The sequence below is a fragment of the Suricata suricatta genome, chromosome 10, assembly GCF_006229205.1.
Source record: "Suricata suricatta isolate VVHF042 chromosome 10, meerkat_22Aug2017_6uvM2_HiC, whole genome shotgun sequence".
NCBI lineage: Eukaryota > Metazoa > Chordata > Mammalia > Carnivora > Herpestidae > Suricata > Suricata suricatta.
Window position 1 is genome coordinate 46,493,822 of NC_043709.1, and position 23,767 is coordinate 46,517,588.

General features: G+C 35.1%; 1 protein-coding gene across 2 annotated transcripts in view; it reads right to left on the bottom strand.

Moving 5' to 3' along the window:
- Window positions 1-3,699: 3,699 nt before the first annotated feature.
- Window positions 3,700-23,767, bottom strand: part of RAP1B (RAP1B, member of RAS oncogene family) — a 44,993-nt gene continuing 24,925 nt past the window's right edge. For both annotated transcript variants that reach the window (XM_029954171.1, XM_029954172.1), the window contains exons 2-8: window positions 14,005-14,087; window positions 12,910-12,978; window positions 11,516-11,572; window positions 10,790-10,930; window positions 8,971-9,114; window positions 7,893-8,009; window positions 3,700-5,021 (exon numbers count right to left, since the gene is read on the bottom strand). In XM_029954171.1, coding sequence (XP_029810031.1) covers window positions 7,923-8,009; window positions 8,971-9,114; window positions 10,790-10,930; window positions 11,516-11,572; window positions 12,910-12,978; window positions 14,005-14,061 — 555 coding nt within the window. In that variant the 5' untranslated portion in view covers window positions 14,062-14,087 and the 3' untranslated portion in view covers window positions 3,700-5,021; window positions 7,893-7,922. The remainder of the gene's footprint in view (window positions 5,022-7,892; window positions 8,010-8,970; window positions 9,115-10,789; window positions 10,931-11,515; window positions 11,573-12,909; window positions 12,979-14,004; window positions 14,088-23,767) is intronic.

Consider the following 23,767-nt stretch of genomic DNA (forward strand, 5'->3'; position numbering starts at 1 on the left):
TGACAGTTATAGTTTCCTGTTCTCAACTTAGTGCTCACAGGGGATATAGACTATTACATAGAAATTTGACTGGGTATTAATGGCAAATGACAGAAACATTAGAGACTTTGATCTCTGTCTATTTAAAACCTGTGCTGACAGCTCAGAGCACGGAGCCTGCTTCAGATTCTGTGTCTCCCTCTCTCTCTGCCCCTCCCCTCACTTACTCTGTCTCTCAAAATACATAAAAAAAAAAAACCTGCTATAAACTTTTGACTTGTTAAAATATCATGTACATAAAATTCCTGCCAGATACGTATATGCAGGAAAAAAACCCTGGATTTTGACCCAAGTGTTGAATCTGGGTAATTATTTATGTCCTGATGTCCTGTATAAGGAAAATCAGGTTAAACTAGGTTCATAATAGTAAAAATTCTTTCCATGTCCTTCCAGACAATTCAGAGAAATTGCCTATAAATGATTTTATATTTATTAAAAATTATAGTTCCCTAAAATCATTAAATTGTCCCAAATGGAAAGCTCTGGGAAAGTTGAAAAGACAATTACCAAATGAGCTTTGATCATTTGCGGACAGTCTTTTCTCCCACAACAGAATGTATGCTCCATGTGGGCAAAACATCCCTGCTGTATCCCTAGCACAGTACACAATGCCTGGAACATGGCACACACGCAATATTGAACATGGTTGTTGGTTCCTTGATATAAAAATCAGATAGAGGTCTCTAATTTTGGGTAAAATCTTTTAATTCTTTTTTTTTTTAACTTTTTAATTTATTTTTGAGAGAGAGAGAGACAGCGTGAGCAGAGGACGGTCAGAGAGAGAGAGAGAGACACAGAATCTGAAGCAGGCTCCAGGCTCTTAGCTAGCTGCCAGCACAGAGCCTGATAACGGGGCTTGAACGCATGAACTGCGAGATCATGACCTGAGCCGAAGCCGGACGCTCAACCAACTGAGCCACCCAGGCACCCCAAAATCTTTTTAATTGTTAATTCAGAAATCTATAGGCTACAAACAAGGATGTTTTAAGAAAGCAAATTAAAAGTACATGAAACGTGGAATACTATCTGCATTTAGAAAACAGACCTCTTTAGTAGCATTTTACTGTTACCTTTCAAAGAGAAACTAATGTCCAGCCTACAAACTTAGCTGCTCCATTAATAGGCTTACTAGCTAATTTTGAGAAGTATCATCAGTATTCCAACAAAGTCTCATGCATTTTTCTCTCAACAGTCAGTCAGGAGAAACTAGGTTTCGTTCTGAATCTATTACAGTTCTCTGATGCATTCACAAAATACCAGATGTATTGACATAATGTTTACAAATTATAGAATAAAACAAAAATTTGAGTCCTATAAATCACAATTTGCTAAGATTCACTGATAATTTAGAAGCCCGAAAACACTAAGATTTCTAGGATAAGGTCATAGGAGTGTTAATTATAAAATACTGTAACTCCTTTCTATACTTCCAAGATTTAAAAGGGAGGAGACAGAATAATAGCTGGAGATTAAATTCAATGAAGACACAAGCTGAGGAAAACTAAAAGAAAAAATTTTGCAGGGATAAGTTCTGATTCTAAGTTTGCTGCCCCACATCTAAAGATGAGAGGATTTAAAAAGCAAAGTTTACTTTCATAACTGGATATTTTAAACCTTTCTAATCATAATACCCAATTGTGCTGAAGATCATGTACTAAATAAAAAAACAATATGAAAGTCAAAGCAGCGTTTTTGACACCTTTGTCAAAAAAAATTAGGTGAAATGTCACTCTGGTTTTCTCCTAAAATTGAACCTTCTCCAGATATCACTGGGGACATGAAAAAGAACTCATGACTTTTCTGACTAAATTATATTTTAGTATTTTTCCATTTAAGCACCAGAAAAGTCCATCTACATGATCTGAATTCCTAAACTGCACTTACTATTTTGTTTATAATTTTTTAAAAACCCTTTAACATTTGTTCAGTTCTGAGAGACAGAGACAGACTGCAAGTGGGGAAGAGAGAGGGGGAGACACAGAATTGGACACAGGCTGCAGGCTCTGGGCTTGAACTCACACAAACTGTGAGATCATGACCTGAGCAGATATCAGATGCTTAAACTGACTAAGCCACCCAGACACCCTGCAGTTACTATTTTGTATGGGAGACAATGATGCTTTTTGTCAAACCAGTCCTGTGTCCAGCAGCAAAATACAAAATGAAAAAATATTGACCAAGAGGATGGCACTGACATTGACTTCACTCCCTTTAACTCTGTATGAAGTGGTTCTATTATCATTCCTATTTTACAGATAAGTAAACAGAGGTACAAACCAATGTCACATGCTAGGAAGTAGCAGAGCTGGGATTAAAAACCCATGAAATCTGGTTCCAATGTAGCAGACAGTCTTATTCACTATACTAAATTGTCCACTTTGTTCCCCTAACACTCCTATGTAATTAATGTGTTGTTTCCCACCAGATCAGTGGTTCTCGGTCAGGATGACCTTGCCTTTTGACAACCCTCACTCCCTGAATCTAGCTGGGAAACACTTGGGCAATGTTTGGAGACAATTGTCACAACTTGGGGGTGGTGATGGTGGTGGTATTACTGGCATCTAGAGAGCAGATACGAGACGTGCTGCCAAAAATTCTATAATGCACAGGACAGCTTCCCAACAACTCATCCAGCATAAAACATCCGTAGTGCTGAGGCTGAGAAGCCCTGTAATAGACTACAAATTCTAGAAGGGCATGGTTCTAAGCTGATCTCAGTTTTGGCTGTTCTCACACCCAGAACAATTGTGCTGGACGAAGAAGTACTTAAACTTATCTGAGTATTTGTCTTAAAGAGCTTAGAACTCAGCCTGGTGCATAGTTGGTAGGCAACATTTATTAAAAGTAACAAACTTTATGGTGGTGCCCTCATAGAAGGTCAAATGGGTGTAATAGGACACAGCAACTTGAAGTGACTTTAGTGTCCCATAATCCCACTTTTTGGGGTTTTTCTCCCAACAAATATAAATAAAACCAGTTCTTACAAGACAAGTCAATTAAGTGGAGCTTCTGAGAGAAATTTTTTCTTTTGATACATAAGACCTTTAAATACATGGAACTGAGTTAAATTTGTCAAAATAAGACCTTTTCCTTTAAAATGAAAGCCTTTAAGTTCCATTCACATAGCATGCCTTTAAGAGATTAGTAGACATCCCTAAATTAGGTGGTATCACTAATCGATTGCTGATCTGCTCCAGTGACTGGGAAATACTTTGAGAAAGTTTGTGTTAAGATTTCTTTAAAACTTTCAAAATAATTGAATTATAGCATACATAATAAAAAGACATTATCTAAAAAATAATACTTGAGTCCACTTCATTCGAAGATCTTTATAACCATAATATTCTAAGTATAACTTCATCCTATATTTAAAAAAATCCTAAGCATAATGTCTGTCCAAGTATTTTAAATTCTTTCTCCTACACTTCAAAGAGCTATTAAACATTACCCAAAAGGTGTTATGTTCATTAAGTAATATTGCTTGATTTACAAAATTCTTTTCCAAGAAAAAATTCAAAGGTTGGCTATGTGGATATTCAAACAATGGTAGAGGAAAAAAAATCTGACATCTTTCACTCACATTTCTATAATTAATGAATGAATCTGGCTTGCCCAAATGTTAAATTATGAAACCACGCTATGTAAAATGCATCGATTACATTTAAAAAGTTAAACCCATATTTATTTACTAGCACTGTTAAACATTACACAAAACACACTCAAGTGGCAAGTAATTATAATGCAAGCCCTTGCATGGCAAACCAAATTTATTGAACTACTGATGCTAAGTTATACAAAATTGCACCACTTTAATTAAGGCTTTTAGTTTACATTTGGCCACCTCAAAGTTGTTGTAACATTAGGTTGGTCAATTTAAATACTGTGGCTCCCTGTTGGATAGACACACAATCTTTACACCCAAACGTTAATGCATACAAAGCAACAAGGCATTGTTAAATAAAACAGCAATAGTTACTGCAACTTAGGCCTTGTGACCAATTACACATGATTAAAATTACTTCCCACATTCACATCCACAGTACTCGTCCACCATTTAACATCTCAACCAAAACGTTACACATGTGAAACAATCACTAACAGGCAAAAATACTAAACCTGTATATTTGGTATTGCAAATACACTTATGCATGAGCAAGCAAGGGATTCACAGTGAGAATCTACAGCTGCAGAAGCCTGAAAATGATTTACAAAAATTGTTAAATCATTAAAAAATTGTTTGAAAATATACACTTCTTGTTGTAGACCCCCACTGTACACACAACTATAAACATTGTTCCCTATGTAAACAAAAAAGGAAACATATAATAAAAGATTTGAAAAGTCTGGACATTTCCTTCCCAACAGATATTAAAGGCAACGTCTTTAATCTAAGACATTATACTGAAAGGACTATCATATTTTAAAGACAAGATCACTGTCTCCACAGGATTTTTTTTAAAAATTAAAAAAACTATATAGCTGTGTTAATCAAAGCGCTTATTTGTACAATACAATGATAATGACCTTGAATTTCTTAAAAAAAATTACAATAAGCTACAAGTATCAAAGAAGCAAAGTTATCTGGAGTAGTCTATATAGGAGCTCTTTGGACTTTCTTTTATTATGCTAAAATAGTGGTGCTTTAGGATTTACATTATTGTACTCTCCAATACAAAGTATGGGGCATGTTAAAGTATACAGTACACCATTTTCATACATGTACAACATTGGTGGATGAAAAATGTCTCTTAGCAGTAATACTGGATTGTAGCCTCTGGTTTTACCAGCTGCATACCCTAGGACTATTATATAAGTAAAAATCTCTCTTGTGATACTGGAAAGTGATTAGAATGTGCAAACTGATGTAGTAGCTTTCATCCGCCTCTTAAAGGGTACCACCACAGAAAGTCCACTTAAGATGTTGGTAGGTTTAACAAAGTTGGAATGCTGGCACTGTTGAATTGGGCAACAGTTCTTCAGACCTGTCAAGAGGAAAAAATTAAATTGAAAACAGCACACTAAAGATTCAAAGGAACACATTAAAACAGAGTGTTAAGGTATTAGAAATGAATAGAATACATTCTGTTGTTACATTCATGATGATGTACCACATAACTCATAGCAAAGCAAAGCATGGGGAGACACTTTCATCATTTTAGAATGACTTCATCTATTCTGCTGCCTTCTTGAAAGTCAAATTAAGTTTTAGATACAAAAAGGGAATGTACCTTGGTGCAAATTTCTGTGTATTACCCTGCCAAAGGCTAAAAGCAGAAAAACAACAAAAAACACCACATTAAAACTTTAGGTCAGGTCAACTTTATTAGAATTAGGATTAAAAAACAGATAGCAACATTAACAAGATGAATGTTTCGAATCCTAGATGTACAGAAGTATAGAATGCACATTTAACCAGGGTTTCTAAGATCAGAAAACCAAGACCTTTCTTCCTTACTCTTCCAGGAAGAGTAGCTACAAAGATAGTTCAGAGAAGTAGACAAAACAATTTATTTCATGATGGCTCTTTACACTTGACAGTTATAAATGTTCTAATTCTATATTTAAACAACTTATATCAACTTTGAGATGGATGTCAGAAAAAAACGGTATTACACTAAAATTATATGTAAACTTAGTAAAAGAAATAAAATCAGAACTCTATCTGCCAAATATTTATTTTCTTTGGATGATTTCCTGCACACATTCCTGGGCTAAGAAAAAGTTTTCTTTTTTTACTGTTTTTCTAGGGTTCAGACTTGCTGCAAGTTCCAGAAATGCTGTTATATAGATGTGGTTGCTGAAATAATTTTCATAAATGCCTTGAACTTTAAGTCCTCATTTAGAGTCTGAAGGAGTTTGGTAACTTTTCTAAATCCTAGCAGACTGAATGTAGCAAATTTGATAGGACAGATGGGAGTGTGTGAGCTCCCGCACATGTGGGCTGCTAAGAATGGGCATGTGGTCAGGAATGAGAAAAGATGTCAGGAATGAGAGCACTTATCTCTCTAAACAGAAAGCTTTAAAATGGAGAGTAGGGACAGAAACTCTAAGATACAGAATCAGAAGTGCTATCGTAGAGGACCATTTAACATAGGAAGCAGCAGAATCACAAACACTAATAGTTCTCAAAGATAAGCACAGTAAAATATAGTTTTAATGATAAAGGACCAAGAAACCATTCTCATTGGCAAAGAGCAGCAGATAATAGTTGAGGGTTTACCAAGTACCAGGTACTGATGTAAGTAATTTATAAGTATTAACTCATTTAAAAAAAAACGTTTTAAAAAATATTTATTCTTGAGAGAGAGACAGAGCATAAGCAGGGGAGTGGCACGCACGTGCGCGCGCACACACACACACACACACACACACACACACACACACACAATGTGAAGTAAGCTCCAGGCTCTGAGCTGTCAGCACAGAGCCCAATGTGGCACTCAAACTCACAATCTAGGAGAGCATGACCTGAGCCGAAGTCAGATGCTCAGCTGACTGAGCCACCCAGGCACTCTGGTATGATCTCATTTAATATGACTTCTTTTTTTAATGTTTTTATTTTATTATTGAGACAGAGAGACACAGAGAATAAGTGGGGGGAGGGGCAGAGAGAGAGAGGGGGAGACACAGAATCTGAAGCAGGGTCCAGGCTCTGAGCTGTCAGCACAGAGCCTGATGCAGGGCTCAAAACCACGAACTGTGAGATCATGACCTGAGCTGAAGTCAGACGCTTAACCGACTGAGCCACCCAGGTGTCCCATCTTTTTTTTAAACATTTATTTTTTTAAAAAATATTTTATTTATTATTGAGAGAGAGAGCGAGCGCGAGCACGTGAGCAGGGGAAGGTCAGAGACAGAGGGGGAGAGAGAATCTGAACAGGCTCCAGGCTCTGAGCTAGCTGTCCACGCAAAGCCTGATACGGGGCTCGAACCCACAAATCATGAGACCATGTCCTGAGCTGAAGCTGGATGCTCAACCGACTGAGCCACCCAGGCGCCCCTAATATGACTGTTCTCAAAAACTATATAAAAATGCAGTACGTTTAGTTTTCCTTTGCTGTCTCATCTCTAAGTTGTTTGTGAGGTTTTCTCTGCCTGGGAACTCTGGCTATCAATGTCTCTTACTGACAAACTTTCCCTGAATTCACAGTTTATATTTGACTAATTTGGTGCCCCAGTTATATATACTCCGATAGTACCCAACAGCATAGTGACTAAGCATGGGATGAGAGCTAGTTCATTGTTCAAATTCTGAGCCATGCACTCAGATCACTGGATTCAAATTCTGGCTCTGCTATTTATTAACTGCAGGGCTTGAATGAGAAATAATCTTTTTGTGCTTCAGTTCTCTCATCTGTTAACATGAGAATAACAGCTCTCGCCTCATAGGATTGTTGTGAGAATTCAATTACTATATGGACAATACTGAGTGTCAGGGATATCCAATGTTGGACTTACACTCTCCTCCATTTATCATATTTTGCAATTGTTTGTCTAACTCTTCCACTAGACTTGAATGAGCTTAAGGCTACAGGTAGTAGGAAATAAGACTGGGTTTGCTCACCAAAGTACTGTCAGCACAAACCAATGTGCCAGTGGGGCATAAGTATATATCGGATGAATATTTACTCACATGGAACACCCTACTTTTGATGATATATAAAGGAAATAATTACTAGGATATCATACTCATACTAACTCATGGATATCTTAAAAAGAAAGTAGCCATCTTTTTTTTTTTTAAGAACAGAAGAATCTATATTTGTTTTCTTCATAGAGTGCCCTTAATGAAGCTGAGGTCAAAGATTAAGAAAAAAGAAAATAAAATTAAAGAAAATGATAAATTAACATACCTGGCTCAGAGCTACAATGCATTTAATATATTAAAGCAGCTGACATGTTGACTTTTTGCGTGTCTTCCCAGGCACTGGAGTTTTTCTGTTAATTTGCCGCACTAGGTCATAAAAGATCTGCAAACACAGTATTTTTTTTTAACTTATAGAAGGAAAAAATCCCAAATACACACAAAAAATCAAAATGTAAAATGAAAAACTGAACTTTCCATGAATATATATGAACTCCAACAAGTATGTTTAGTTAGGGAATAAGTAAAACCAGGTATTCCTGTAACTGCTAAAATTTCTTATTTATTTTTTGGGAGTGCTAAAATGGTTCTCCTTAAAACAAATATTGAGTGAAGGAGCAGCAGAGATCTTATTGTAGTTCATTAGAACATTTAATATTATTCAAAGAAAACAATCCTTTATCTTTAAATCTTTCTATGTATCTTCATCTTACAACATCACTTAAGCCACTTCAAAGCAAGAACTGTGCATGCCTTCTTGAATTTGTCTCCATCTTTTTTTTTCTTTTAAAGTTCATTTTTATTTAGTTTGACAGACAGATAGAGAGCAAGCAGGGAGGAGCAGAAAGAGGGAGAAACCAAATTCCAAGCAGGTTCCATGCTGTTAGTGCGGAGCCCCATGCGGAGCTTGAACTCATGAATGAGGAGATTATGACCTGAGCTAAATTAAGAGTTGGATGCTTAACCAATTCAGCCCCCTAGGAGCCCCAATCTGTCTCCATCTCTTAACAGAATATCCTTTATATATATATATATATATATATGTATACACACCCACACACCCACACCCCCCCCCCCCGAACTCTTAATCCTGTCTTTCCCACCTCTATCCTTTTTGTCGTCTTCCTTTTTTTCATAGTAAATTTCAGCATTTAGTAAAGAGGTTAAAATAGCTGTGTTGATTATTAACATGCATATATTTAAAACCATTAGATTTCTGTCTATAAGATCAACAAGCACCCAGAGTAAGCGTTAACTTGGAGTTGTGTTAATATATACACATTTTCTTCATTAATTTTAAATGCTAAATTCCAAATCAAGAGTTTTTTAAAAGTATTTCACCATACCTCATTAACATTTATTTTTGATTTTGCAGAGGATTCTAAGAATGCACAATTGTTCCACTGTCTTGCTAGATTTTGACCTTGTTCTTTTCCTACAACCCTTTCATCTTCCAAGTCACACTTATTACCAACCAGAATCATTGGAACCTAAAAATACAAAAAAAATTGTGGGTAAAAAATAGTAAATAAATATGCTCTATACATTCAAATCCAAAGAATTCTAAGAGTCAACCCTAAGGATTACTTTTTATGCCCAAGAAAAATACTAAATTAAATAATGTCATAAAACTGATAGTCAAATATGAAACCTTAACTCTTAAGAATCTTTCATGTGGAATTTTTAGGAAACAAGCAATGATGTACTTATAAAAGAGGGGGGTGAAAAAACCCTTAAAACTGTCCCAATGGACTTGTAACTAAATATAGTAAGCAAAATACAAAATTTTTTTAAAAAGTAGTATTACTATGAAAAGTCAATATATTTCAAAAATTTTAAATGTTTTTCTAACGAATGTGAATCAATTACAAGTTTTCTGGTTTACTGACATGCATTTATCAAATAATCATTCTCAATTTCATTAACACAAAAAGGAGAAATTTGGAAAGCTGCTAAAGAAGTTTTAGTTTTTCAGATAGTCCATATTAAAAAGGCAGAAGAAAGTAAAATTGTTTTAATTTACTAAAAATTTAGACCACCATCATCATGTGACATAACTTTAAAAAGGTACTATAGAGATAAATACTTACTCTGCAAAATTCGTATTAATCATTTAGAGATTGGCTTTCTAGAGAATTTTTGGGGAAAAAATCCAAATTAGAATATCAAAAGCCAGAAATCTTAGGAATAGATATAAAACCTTATACTTATACTTTACTTAATTTAATGTAACTGACAGAAGAACACTAGTTATCAGAAATAGTAGAAAACAGACTAATTGTGAAGTGGTCACTGAGCTGTAAATATGTAAGAACTCCCCAAAGTTCTCCTGTTTTAGAAGTCCAGGAAATGGCAACATTTCCCACAGATGCCTCTGAACTCTCACGATATTTGCTTATAATTAAGTTATATATATAATACAGTGGTTCTTACAAGTGGGATACCCAGACCAGAAGCATCAACACCATCTGGAAACCGGTTAGAAATGGAAATTCTCTAATCCTAGACATACTGAATCTGAAACTCCGGGAGTAAGGGCTGGCTATCCATTTTAACCAGGCATATAGCTGATTCTGATGCAAGATCAATTCTGAGAACTACTGTTCTCAGTCATCTATAGTATGACGAGGAAGTAAAGTAATCCTTTTGAAGTTTCCTATAGGGATTAAACTCCATTATAGTGCACTGTGAAGAGGCATGCAAGTTAATGTTAGACTCTAACGTATTTATTGGCTTCCTTCTAAAAATATGTTCTTTTTCTGTCAGTTGTTTGAGGTGTGTTTATACGTAGTTCTGATTTTTGTTAGAAAGGCTCTTAAGTCTACCAGAAATGTATAGAACATCTATTAGTAACCCTTGCCACCCACATCACTCCTTCTTCCCTACCAAATGCATGGTTTAAAAACAGAAAGGGGATAAAATTTATTTTACACAGGTTAAGAAGGGAAAGGGGGATTTCTCATTTTCCACATTATATATATTTGAAAATATTATGAGTGTCAAAGATATATTTCTGCCTTTTAAGGAAAAAAACTTTTGAAAAACAAGTCCTCCGCCTCCACCAACCATGTGAACTTTAAATTGGCTTTAAATTCAAATTCTTAAATTGGATATTACTATAATAAGGGTTTGAAATAAAATATATTCATTAGGATATCAGCTTACATCATCAGTGTCTTTAACTCGAAGAATCTGCTCTCTCAGATCTTGTAAATCATTAAATGTGGACTGTGCTGTGATGGAATAAACTAATGCAAAGCCTTGTCCGTTTTTCATGTATAAATCCCTCATTGCGGTAAATTGTTCCTACAGCAGAAAGAAAGGATTATTAAAAAACAATAAAGTTCTGATAGTTAACTTGACAATTTTAAAAGTCTATAATTAGTGCCTGATGAAGGATATAGTAGTGTGATGTAACATTTCTTAAAATTACAGTTCATGGCAAGATGCTATTCGAAAACTGGTATTTCATGAAGTTTTTACTTAACATTAGATGAATGAATACCAAAGACCCAGAATAAATCTTTCCTTTACGTTCAGATACCAACAAAACTAGTTGGTCTACAAATACTTTGAAGGAGAAAAGATATTGCTCAAGGTATTTCACAGAGCCACTGAGAAATAAGTGTTACCAAAGTATTTTCCACATTAATTAAAATAGTTAATATAGTTTAACTTGTTTTAAAAATACTAGTGAGGCTGGAAATGATCCATTGCAATTACAAAGCGCACACACAAAAAATAGGATTTGAGAGGATAAGACAGCTTTAAGATTTAATGCAGGTAGTAAGCTTTCAAGTAAGCTTAACTAGTATTCGTCTATAGAATACTAGCATTTACAAGGTCAACATTACACAATTGTACATATACTTCGGAACTTGTTTTACGTACCGTTCCTGCAGTATCCAAGATTTCAAGCATACACTGTTGTGCATCTACTTCAACTTGCTAGGGGAAAAAAATCAAAATACATCTTCATTTTTATAAGGTATAAAAGAATACCTTACTATATACAAAAGCTAATATGACATTTAGAATAAAGAGAGATTGCAAGTTTACAACTAATCTCAAGCAATACCTGAATAAAACAGGAGAAAAAAAAAGCTAGATAATCAAGGTCCACTGATCACCCCCTCCCCCCAAAACTGTACAACGGGCAAAAACAACATGTTGCTTTTTAAAAATATTTTATTTTACAGAGACACAGAGCACACAAGTAGGGGAGAAGGACAGAGGAAGAGAGAGAATCTTAAGCAAGCTCTACACTCAGTGTGGAGCCTGATGTGAGTCTCGATTCCATGACCCTGGGATCATGACCTGAGCCAGAATCAAGAGTCAGATGCTCAACTGACTGAGCCATCCATATGCTCCTAAAAACCATATGTTCTCAACTTAACACAAGGAAACATACAAGGTCCAAGCTCAATATGAATCACTCAGAACTTAATTTTGGGGAGGAAATGATTCCAAAGTAGCTAAAAAAAAAAAAAAAAATTAAACCAGTAGTAGTTCCAAATAAGATCAGAAATCATTCTATCTCAACACTGCCATACTTTATTCAGATATGCCTTCACTTCTCTAAATAACTAACTACATCTCCTTCACTGGAACATTTCTGGTAGCAAAGAAAAAGGTGTCAAATAAGTTATATATCCCTGAGACCTCTTTACATTCCTCCTCTAACATTTCATAGGAAAAGAAGTAAAACAATATCTACACAGCAGCAGGGGACAAGCTGGCTGTTCCATAACAGATAACTCTCTCCCTACTAATTAAAAATGTCTGCATATTAAGTTTTATGGCCACATGTTATGTTAGTGGTCACAAATAAATCTTTCTATTATGAGCAACAGCACTTTCCCAAAGAGTTATTAAGTGAAAAGGTTAGGGAGGCTTCTGTATTGCCATCTCTAGTTTAAAAAGAAAGGAGCCTGAGGGTATTTAGTCTCTGGGGGAAGTGGGGGGATGGAACTATCACTTGAAACGGATGGCCTTGTTCTGAAGTTTGTGTGTCAAATTACAATTTTAGCGTCAGGATAAACTTCAAATTTTCTAAGAGAGAGATAGAGATAGAGAACAAGAACAAGCATTTTAAGATTCTCATTAACTGGTAAGGACTCAATGTTAGGAAATAATCAAGTGTGAACTTTTCCTATGAATTTAATAAATTAACTCCGCTTCTTCATCCTACTTTGTAAACAATATTCAACAATTACAAAGCTAAAAGCATTAATTTATATTTATAGTAAAGTCTAAAGCAAAAGGCCTTCTAGATTAACATATACCTTTCTATAAGAATCTTCTATCGTAGGATCATATTTTTCAACAAAAATTCCTTGAACAAACTGTACAGTCTGGAAAAAAATAAATAGCACACCGTTATACTTCTTAAAACTACAAATCCAAATCTGTATGCTTTAAACTATTAAACTACTGATTTCATATGGGCAGTTATGCCATTGATGAAAACAAAACTACTGCCATATTTAAAGTATGCATTCCATGAGAAAATTACCTTAGAAGGCTTTTATTTTTTAAACATTAGTAATCACTATGCTCCTTATTAGGTAATTAGAGCTCACATATTTAAAACATTTAAAAATGTCTTCTATTTCAGCCTTAGTGGCTTATATTTGAATCTGAATCAGAAAGAGGCTAATGGTTTTGTGTACCCAAGTACATACACAATCAAGACACTACCTATTACTTTGGACATATTTACAAGTGAAAAAGCATCTCAAATCGAATTGTACATACTTCACAGTTTGATCCAAACACATCAAGTTCAGTGCAAGGTGGCCATTCTAAATGGCTGAGTTAGATGGTCAATCTTATAGTGGGGCTTTGTTAAACTAAACTACATGTACTCAAGTTATTTACCCTAAGTTTCTCCTGTTCCCCAGCCACTAGGTCAAGTTGTCTCTTTTCTCCCTATACTATTCTCAAAGTGGAAAGGATGGTAACTAAAATAATGTGAAAACTGGACAGTCACAGGTAATATTTGAAAAAGGTTTTTTATAAGCTTTAGTGTTTTTTTAAAAACATAATATACATTATAAGCCACGTTACAATAAGAAAGACCAAATTTCATTCCTATCTGGAATGAATACAGATGGACAGACATTTATATGCTCTGTGTTTAGCCCAAATTGTCTTCTGCTTATCTCACTGGTCTGGAACCAATATACTAAAGAGAATATGATCTGCCCAGATATAGCTAAAAGCTGACTAAAATTATAGGAAAAATAATTATACTGCTTCTAAAATCACTGAGATTTCACCTAACAAATAAATGAAGACAAATAATCAAAACCTAAAACTCAACAGAGAAAGAACATGTGTTGGAGTGAATTAGCTTAAGTACAGTGAGAATGACTTACCAGAGCAGATTTTCCAACACCTCCTGAGCCAAGAACGACTAGCTTATACTCACGCATGGTGCAAACTTGTCAGAAGCTAGTACCTTGTAATGGAAAAAAAAAAAAAAAAAAAGAAAAGAAAAGAAAAGAAAAAAAGAATTTAAGTAACATCTTTGTGTTCATGTGCTTCTTATATAAATTAGATATTCAACCAAGTAATTTTAAAATGATTGCTCTACATACTAGTAGTATGGCACATTTCAGACTTACTAAAGGATGCTATTATTGGTAGGGCTCTTTATGCAACATCAGAGGTATAAAGAAAGCACAGAATCACAACTTGCAACCTTATCCTAAATTCATACAGAATATTTGTTCTGTATTAAGTAAAAAGGAGGTGGGGGAGCAGAAAAACAGGATGAAGGGGTATTTTACTGGTTACAAGATGGCAGTGACAAGCATGTTTAACTCCCTTCCTTAAACTATCAGTAATCTTGAGACACAAGTAGTTGAGTGCCTACTAAGTACAGGGATATATCCAATGAACATCATCAACAACAAATTCCTGCCCTCATTGAACAAAATTCGAAAAAAGATGAACGAGCCAGTACACAGGTCTGCAAACAAATCCAGTCTATCACCTGTTTTTGTACATAAAGTTTTACTGAAATACAGCCATGCATATCCATTCATCTGCAATATTGTCTGTGGTTGCTATCTTGCTTTAGTGACAATTAAGTAGTTACAACATAGGCCATCTGATCCACAAAGCCTAAAATATTTACTATCTGGCATTTACAGAAAAAATTTGCCAACCCCTAGGACACATGAATGGTAAATGAGTTAGCAGAGAAAGCAGACCAAATATCTATTCCTGAAGTGGGTGGAGGTACAGAGCCTGAATATGGTCAGGAATCAGAGGCAGAACTAAAGAATATGAGTGCCCAGACTGAAAAACTATGGCATGTTCAGTATGATGAAACAGTGGAAATCAAAACCAATCCAAAAAGAAACAACTAAAATTTCAGTATATAGACAAAGAAGATCCTAAAAGTTTCCAGCTCGGGGAATAATAGGAGAATACAAAGCTCCTACATTCCTAGAAAAAAGTAATTGGTCAGTAGGCATTATATAAAAGTAGTCTTCAGAACAGGTTCTAAATCTTCTTAATCAAAATAGGATAGTTCTATATAGTAACAAGTAACTACTAGAACTGGTTTAAACACATTTAATCTACCAATACCATTTGCTTCAATGAATGAATATGCTTCTGCAAACTAGTCATTATCAATAGTCTCTTTCTTTTGAAAAGTCAAGAAGGGACTCAACTTGGGCATATCTGTGTTAAATCTCTTTATTCCTTACTTTTCTGAGACTTTCCACAGTCCTAAAAAAGATACCCTTTGTTTTACCTTTCTACACAGTCCTTTATTTCTCCTTAGGACACCATGTCTATTGCCATGGCTTCCTCTCAAAACTTTCTCCATTTCTGACTTTAAAAATGTAGACTACTTAGCATATTTTCTCTCCTCCTGAATGAGAGGAAAATCGCCCAAACCAACCAACCAGCTAACCAACTAAATTAGCTAAATTCTCCACTTAACTAGTTCTTATGTTTATTTCTATACTGATTGAACCCATCATTTCCACAGACTTTTCCCCAGTTCTTGAACATTGTTTCCTTGACTTTTGTGACCTGCATGGTTCTTACCAGATTATAATTTTAGGAAAAGGGATATAAAAGTTGAATTTACTTTCAGTTTTAAGAATATCTCACACAATATGGGGCGCCTGGGTGGTTCAGTTAGTTAAGCATTCGACTTTGGCTCAGGTCATGATCTCACAGTTCGTGGGTTCAAGCCCTGCATTGGGCTCTGTGCTGACAGCTCAGAGCCTGGAGTCTGCTTTGCATTCTGCGTCTCCTTTGCTCTTTCCCTCTCCCAGTCATGTTCTGTCTGTCTGTCTGTCTGTCTCAAACTAATAAACATTAAAAAAATAAAAAATCTCACACAATAGTACCCATACAAATTTAGGACAAATAAAGAAGTCACTCTTCAAGTTTATTTCTTTTAATGTAAAAAATCATTTAAAAACAGGATTACTAGGTGACAATTCAATTACCAGTCCCATGCTGACATTACCCAACCACATAGACCTATACTGACCTATTTGAGAAATATTTTTAAAAAATTAGGGTTCTAATGAAAGATGTCTCCAAATTTGTGCTTCTGAATCCAACTAGAAAAAATATGGTAATTTTGGGGATAAAAATTTCCTAAACATCCCAAATACTTCAGTAACAATAAACCAAATAGTTTAACATCAATAAAATTAGACTCATCTCTCTGCATTCTTTAATCCTTTATGTAAGCTGGGCTATGCCAATTTTTGATAACATTTTTGTCATGGTATCTGTTTATCACTTAAAAAAACAAAATAAAAAGACTCACTGCAATGAACACACACCAAAATGCCAAGCAACTGCCTTGAGTAACAGTGTTTCTACAGATGACGTTACCTCACTCCTGCCTTTGAAAGTCTGTCAATGTTTGAACTCTGAGATTCTCTCAAATCCTGTGATTAGAAGTCTGGTCTACGCTGGGGAAGAAGTGTCTGACCAGGGTATCTTTCCCTTAAGTAACCAATAACTTCAGCTTTGTGGTTTTTGTTTCAGATATTGAATGGTGCCTTTCACTCGTTGATATTTGACTTGAGACCCTCATTTAGCATTATTCCACATGATGCCTTAGACAAACAAATGCACTGAATGAGATGCTTGTGTTCAACCAATTTCTGTTTGTTCTCTGAATTTGCTATCAGATGAATCAGTCTCAACAATGATGGGAGCTCCAATTGGCTTCTTGAGCTCACATTGCCAAATTTATTCTGTTTTCCTAGCATTTGTACCAAGTAGGTCTTTGTAAAAGGCAATTAAGTCTTTTGGATATGGCTTGGAAGTGTACTATCTGGTAAATATTTTTGCCACTAGTTTAATTCTCCAGCAACTTACTTTCCTTTTGTTCATCTACTTGTGCAAAATTTTGTGTCATGTGTTTTTTTTTTTTGTCCTGGATTATCTTGTTTCCAAACACTGAATAAGGGGGTGCTCCATTTGTAATGGAGGGAGGAATAGGCTCCCACACCTCCGTTCCAATTCAAGCTGGCCCCAGGCACTAAAAGTTGACAATGAGCAAAACCAGTCACCCCTCAGACAGAGGTGAGTGACTGGTCAAATATCACCTTGGATCACTTACAAAACTTCATGACAGTATATCATAAGGTCAATAACTGTGGGGATGCTGATTATGTGGCTCCTTCCTACCTCTGCTTGGTCAGGGAAACTGAGAATCTGTATGTAATTGTTAAAAACTTCCCCCCCAAGTATTTATTTATTTTGAGAGAGAGTGAGTGAGGGAAAGGCAGAGAGGGAAAGAGAATCCCAAGCAGGCTCTGTGCTATAGTGGAGTCTGATCTCACGGATCCATGAGATCATGACCTGAGCCGAAATCAGAAGTCGGATGCTCAACCCACTGAACCACCCAGGCACCTCTAGACCACTTCTGAATCACTTTTATTTAGGAATAATTTCTATCCAGTGAAACAAGCAGATCTTAAACAGTTAAATAAATTTTGACATATGCTAATACTCTCACAACCACAAACACAGCCCTCATTAAGATTTAAAACACTTCAATCATTCAGAAAGTTCCCAATGTACCTATACTCAGTTAATTAACCTGAGACCCTTTTTCTTGACTCTAGTGACTGTTTTCTTAGTTGTCAAAGCCAGTTCTCTAAGAAGAACTTCTGTATTTTTTATAAACTCAATATAATCTTGACTCTTGTACCTATATGGGGCAAATGACAAAAATTATGACTTTGACAAGTGTGACTTAACTGGACTTATGGCCAACTTTTAAAATATCAAAATTAATGCCTTAAGAGAAATTGTAACTACCGAAAAAATTATTAGACAAAATAACATTCAATAATAAGCTTCTTTAATTGGTATTCTGGGGCCTCAAAATAAAATGACTAAGAGAGCCAGTCTCCTTGAATCATCCTGTCTCTACTCACACTACCCACACAATCCTATTCCTTTTGCTCCTTCCCCTTACCTCTGAAATGAAATACTTTTCTTGAGGGATTCTCACCAAAGGAATAATTATACTTGCCTCTTTAATTACTGGAGAACTATAGAACTGAATTTAAAGATGAGCCTAGATTTAGTAGAAGTTATAGTTAAGGATTTTCTTAAATCTCAAGAAGATAGAAATTTGTTTCTGAATTTCAACTTAATAACTAATTACTTATTCTCTTTATAAAGAAAAAAATGTTAAAAGCAGAATAGGAAAAGACCAGATTCAAAGAGCCCAGCATATTTTAAAAAACTGGCCTTGAGAGAACAAGAACTTAGGAAATACACTATTTCAGAAGTCTTTCTTAGAGGTAGACAGGTCAAGATTTAAAATTATAAACAACATAAAAATGACGTGATATGAAACAAAATAAAAATTAACATCAGGAAACTGTAAAATACATTCTGTGGTAGACCCAATAGCTGAGTTAAAGAAAGACATGTCTGTTCTTTCTGTTACTGGGCTCAGACCTGAATAGGAAACTTAAAATAAGAAGTTAATAATTTAGAAATCTACAATGGCTGAGACTTTTCAGACCCATACAAAGTAAAAAAAGCTAGAAAAACTAAACCAAAAGGTCTTTGTTTTCTAAGAATTGGGAGCTTATGAATGAGATACTCAACGCAAGGAAAAGAGCCCCAGGAAGGAATAATGTTCATGTTTGCTAAGAAACTGATATACAGGGACTCAAAGTCTGTCCCATAATGCTGCTCCAAGGAAAACATGAGCACCCCACAATTCCTGCCATTTTTCCACAAAAGGTAGGAGTGGACTGACTACATAGAACCACAAGGGAATTTTTTGGGGGGGTGATAGAAGTGTTCTAACACTGGTTGTAGTGCTTATGCACAAGTGTATAGTTACTAAAACCCCAAAATGAAACAGTGACACAGCTGACTTAATTAACATAACAATGACCATTGAGAAATATTGACTATAAAAAGTAAACATTTATGTGAATTGCCTTTCTTAATGAGATGGTTGAGACCGACTTCCCCAATTGCTTTATTTATCTATAAGCGAGTATTACCTATTGCTAGAATTAGAATCAGGTTCATCCACATCAATGCTTCTATCAGTAATGTGTTTCTTTTATTCCTTATGATCAAAAAATATATTCATTGTAGGGATATACAACATTTTCTTTACACATTCATCAAGTGATTAACATGTGGATTATTTCCAGTTTGTGGATATTATAAATAATGCTCATCTATTTAATTTTTGTAGTTCAACCAAGAAGAATTTTTATTACAGAGCCCTATGGTCACTGGAAGTTTAAAACATTTCAAATTTTGAAGTAGAAAAATATGATGTCAACAGACTTTCAAGTCTAAAAACATAGTGACAAAACACATCTAACTTGCCAACAAGCTTTCTAACAAGAAACACTGATAAGGAAATTCAACTAAGCAAAGTCATTATCTTTTATTAATTTTCACCAATATCTCCTTATGTATTCCAAACAACCAAAATATTTAAAATTTTTATTTTGAACGATAGCATGAGTGTGAGTGTGGAAGAGCAGAGAGGGAGAGAATCCCAAATAGGCGGAACCTAACATGTGGCAGGATTCCAAACTCCAGGATCATGACCTGAACTGAAATCAAGTTAGACATTAAACTGACTGAGCCACCAGATGCCTCCAACTAAAATATTTTTATTTAAATTCCGATAAATACCAATGCTAGGGATATTTTCTTCCTTTAAAAAACCTAACTGTATGATAGCCAAGACTTGAACTAATACCTGTTTTTCAAATTGGTACTTTCTACTATGTCAGCTTTAAAAAATTGTTTACAGATTCTAAGATTGAAATAATGGATTTCATTGTGAATGCTAGTTACTGAGAATGGCCATTACCTCTGTTTTTAAAATGATTGTGTGGTTGCATATCGTTTTAGCAGAAATGACAATCTTGTTCAGTAAGTCACTGGCTTTTTGGTGGGGAGGAGGGAAGAAGGTACTTCACTTGTATTTGAGTTGTGGGCAGGACATTCCTGTTCAAGTGCTATTAACTTGAAGCCCAAGAATGAGCACTGGAGAAATCTGAATTTCTAATTTCATGCACAATTCTGATGAGGTGAGTTACATCAGAATTTCCAAGAGATTTGTGATAACTGCTGTTTGAGACATTGAGAATAACTGTTCTCTTTTACAGAATCCCAAAGGGGTACAATTTTGACAGCACAGCATAGTGGTTTATAGTACCTAAGTTTCAAATCCTCGTTTTGTACAACCCTGGGCAAGTCATGAAACCTTTAAAAGCTTCACTTTCTTTATGGTGAAAGTAAAAACAGTAATACCTACAAAATAAAGTTATGAGGCAGATACACAAGAACATAAACTCCAAAAAAAATGTTTTGTCTGTTTTACTCATTGCTATATCCCCAGAACCCAAAACAGTGCCTGGGGCACATAGTTCATGGTTAATAAATTAAGGAATGAAATGTAGTAATTTTCTTTAAAAGTAATTGATCCTTGCACCACAGTAACAATTAACAGAAGATAGCTTTTTAAATAATAATAGAGGGACGTCTGGGTGGCTCAGTCTGTTAGCATCTGACTCTTGATCTCAGCTCAGCTTGATCTCGATCTCAGGGTCATGAGTTCAAGCCCCATGTTGAGCAACGTGCTGGGCATGAACCTTACTTAATAAAATAAAACAAAACGTTAGCAATGCTCTGAGCTACTGCTTAAACTACCTCAATTGAGAATCCATGGTCTACCCTTTTACCTACTCTCTCAATAAAACATGTAAGAATACAAGTGAAGAACAGCAGTCCAGCTTCTTCTATTTGAGAAAGTTTCTTCTAGGTAGGCAAAGAAATACAATGTACAGGCTAAAACTGTTTTCCATCCATATATGGGTTTTTGTCCTTATTTAAGTCCTCCTGTCACTACACCAGTAGTGAAATAGTGGAAGAGTTTGAAATATTTTAAGATCAACTGAACTATATTATAATTCTTTAGCTACAGACTCTAAGGCTTCCTACTATATTCTACGAAATCTAAGAGACACTTAAAAAATACATTTTAGGGGCACCTGGGTTGCTCAGTTGGTTAAGCATCTGACTCTTGATTTCGGATCAGGTCATCATCTCAGGGTTTGTGAGTTTGAGTCCTGCTCAGGCTCTTCGCTAACAGCCTGTTGTCTACGTGGGACTGACTCTTTCCCAAGGCCTGCGCTCCCTCTATCAAATACATTAGTAAACTTAAGATATTACATAAAAATTTCTGTAATAGTGGTGTGTTATCTCTGCTCTTTAGTATTAATTACATAAGTCAACGAAGTTTACTGTATGTACCTCAAGTTTTGCAGAGTGTTATTTTGACTACCTAGGGTGAATCTCAGTGTACTTTAGAAGTAGTGAGAAAAATCTTGAGATGGTAATATAAAATGAATTTTAATGTAAGATAAATTTTAATTCCTTTGAACTTGTAAAACAGGTAAGTGATAATGCGGTGGAATAATTTTTCTTCTACTTTTGTTTTTTCCTGATTTTATTACTAACAATATATTTATAAATTATGCAAATGAAAACTAAAAACTGAAGGTAAAAGAGGAGTTGTGGAGCTGTCTTTTAATTACCCCATGTTGGGGCACCTGGGTAGCTCGGCTCAGTCAGTTAAGTGTCCAACTTCGGCTCAGGTCATGATCTTGTGGTTTGTGGGTTCAAGCCCCGGATCGGGCTCTGTGCTGACAGATAGCTCAGAGCTTGGAGCCTGTCTTTGGGTTCTGTGTCTCCCTCTCTCTCTGACCCTTCCCTGCTCATGCTCTCTCTCTCTGTCTCTCAAAAATAAATAAACAAAAGAATTTAGTTACCCCATGTAATTATCATTTAAGAACGTTGGCAATCATTGGCATTTTTAGAAACTGGTCATCAGAAACTCAAAAGCCAAGTTTAGTCAGCCATTCAACTCACAATGAAGAATAATTATAATACTGATGCTAACAGGAAAAGTATCTTTCTGATAAATGATATACTGATGGTGACAGTGCATGTTTAAAGAAAACAAACAGGCAAGCTTAAAAGAACCAATTAAAATTCTTTTAATGGTATTTTTGAACCTTAGTAACTATTGGTCTTGTTCTGAAAAAGGGCTGAGAGGTATTATTGAAAATAACAAAATTAAACATACTGTTTTAAGTGCTTTACAGAACTATCAATGTAAACAGACAATGTTTGTTGTAAATGTTGAAAATGTAAGCATTTTCCTCACAATTGTCAAAGCAATATTATCCTTATGCTAATCAGTATGCCAAAAAGTCTACCTAGAAAGAAAAGATAAGGTGGCAAAGATTTAAGTTCTAAGTATTTTAACTGGTGTGCCACAAGCCAAGGTTTGTATTCTAAAAAGCTTGCTGGTTTGTTGTATCTTCCTGTACTTCAGTAGAAAACAAAGACTGAAATAAAAAAGATACAAAGTAAAATTAGGGCACTTGATATTAGAAATTAATAATTCTGATTATTAGGTGTTATTGCTATGGACTGCCATCTGAAGAAATGGGAAGTACAATAAAAACTATTTCAAAATGATCTAAAGAATCCACATTGGAAGAAATTTTAACAACCTTCAAGTAAAGGAAACACCACAAGAAAGTGATAAATGAGGATGCATCAGCAATAGGGATGTCTTGGTCAAACACCATGCCAAAAATTATGGTGCTACTGGTCAGATGTGAAACATTCTAGCTTTAATTTGTAATACGGGTAATGGAAACTGATCTATTTACATATGATTTTGTGGTATTTTTTGTAAATAATGGCATTCATTTGTAAAAATTAAAGGCAGTCTGGAAGTTAAAGCAAAGTTATGAATTGTTAATTAAAAATCATATGCCTATATGTTAACCTGCATTTGAACCAAGCTTTAATCTATTAACTCACCTATAAATTATTAAAAAAAAATTTTTAGGTCCTGCTAGTCCTTTATTTTTTAGTTTTTTAAAAAAATGTATTTATTTTTGACAGAGAGAGAGAGAGAGAGAGAGAGAGAGAGAGAGAGAGTGAGTGTGTGTGTGTGTGTGAGCAGGGGAGGGTCACAGGGAAAGGGAGAGACAGAATCCGAAGACAGGCTCCAGGATCTGAGCTGGCTGTCAGCACAGAGCCCAATGCGGGGCTCAAACCCACGAACTGCAAGATCATGACCTGAGCCAAAGTTGGATGCTTAACCGACTGAGCTACCCAGGCACCCCAACTCACCTATAAATTAATAAGGGACTCTCAGATCCTCATTTTATTCAGATGGTTAAGCAGGTAACAATGCAGTATACATGCAAAATGAATTCAGTGGTGTTAATAGTGCCACTTCTCACTTACACTTCTTTATTAGCAAGAAAATGTAACTTCTACAACAAGCAGACACTTACACAATTATAAATATGAAGCATGATTCACATTACTTTTCTAACAAATGAAGGAAATTAAATTGGTTTAATAAATAAATTGAATAAAAAATATTTGGGGCTAAAATTGCATAAAAAATTTGGGGAGGTAATTTTTGGTACTGTCACCTACTTTACATGTCACTTACATGTAAAGATTTCTAATTGTAATTACTATCTGTGTGACTTACAACCAACTCCTGATCCATGAAAGTAACTGATATATCTTAGACTTGGTTGTATTTCTTCCAAAAAC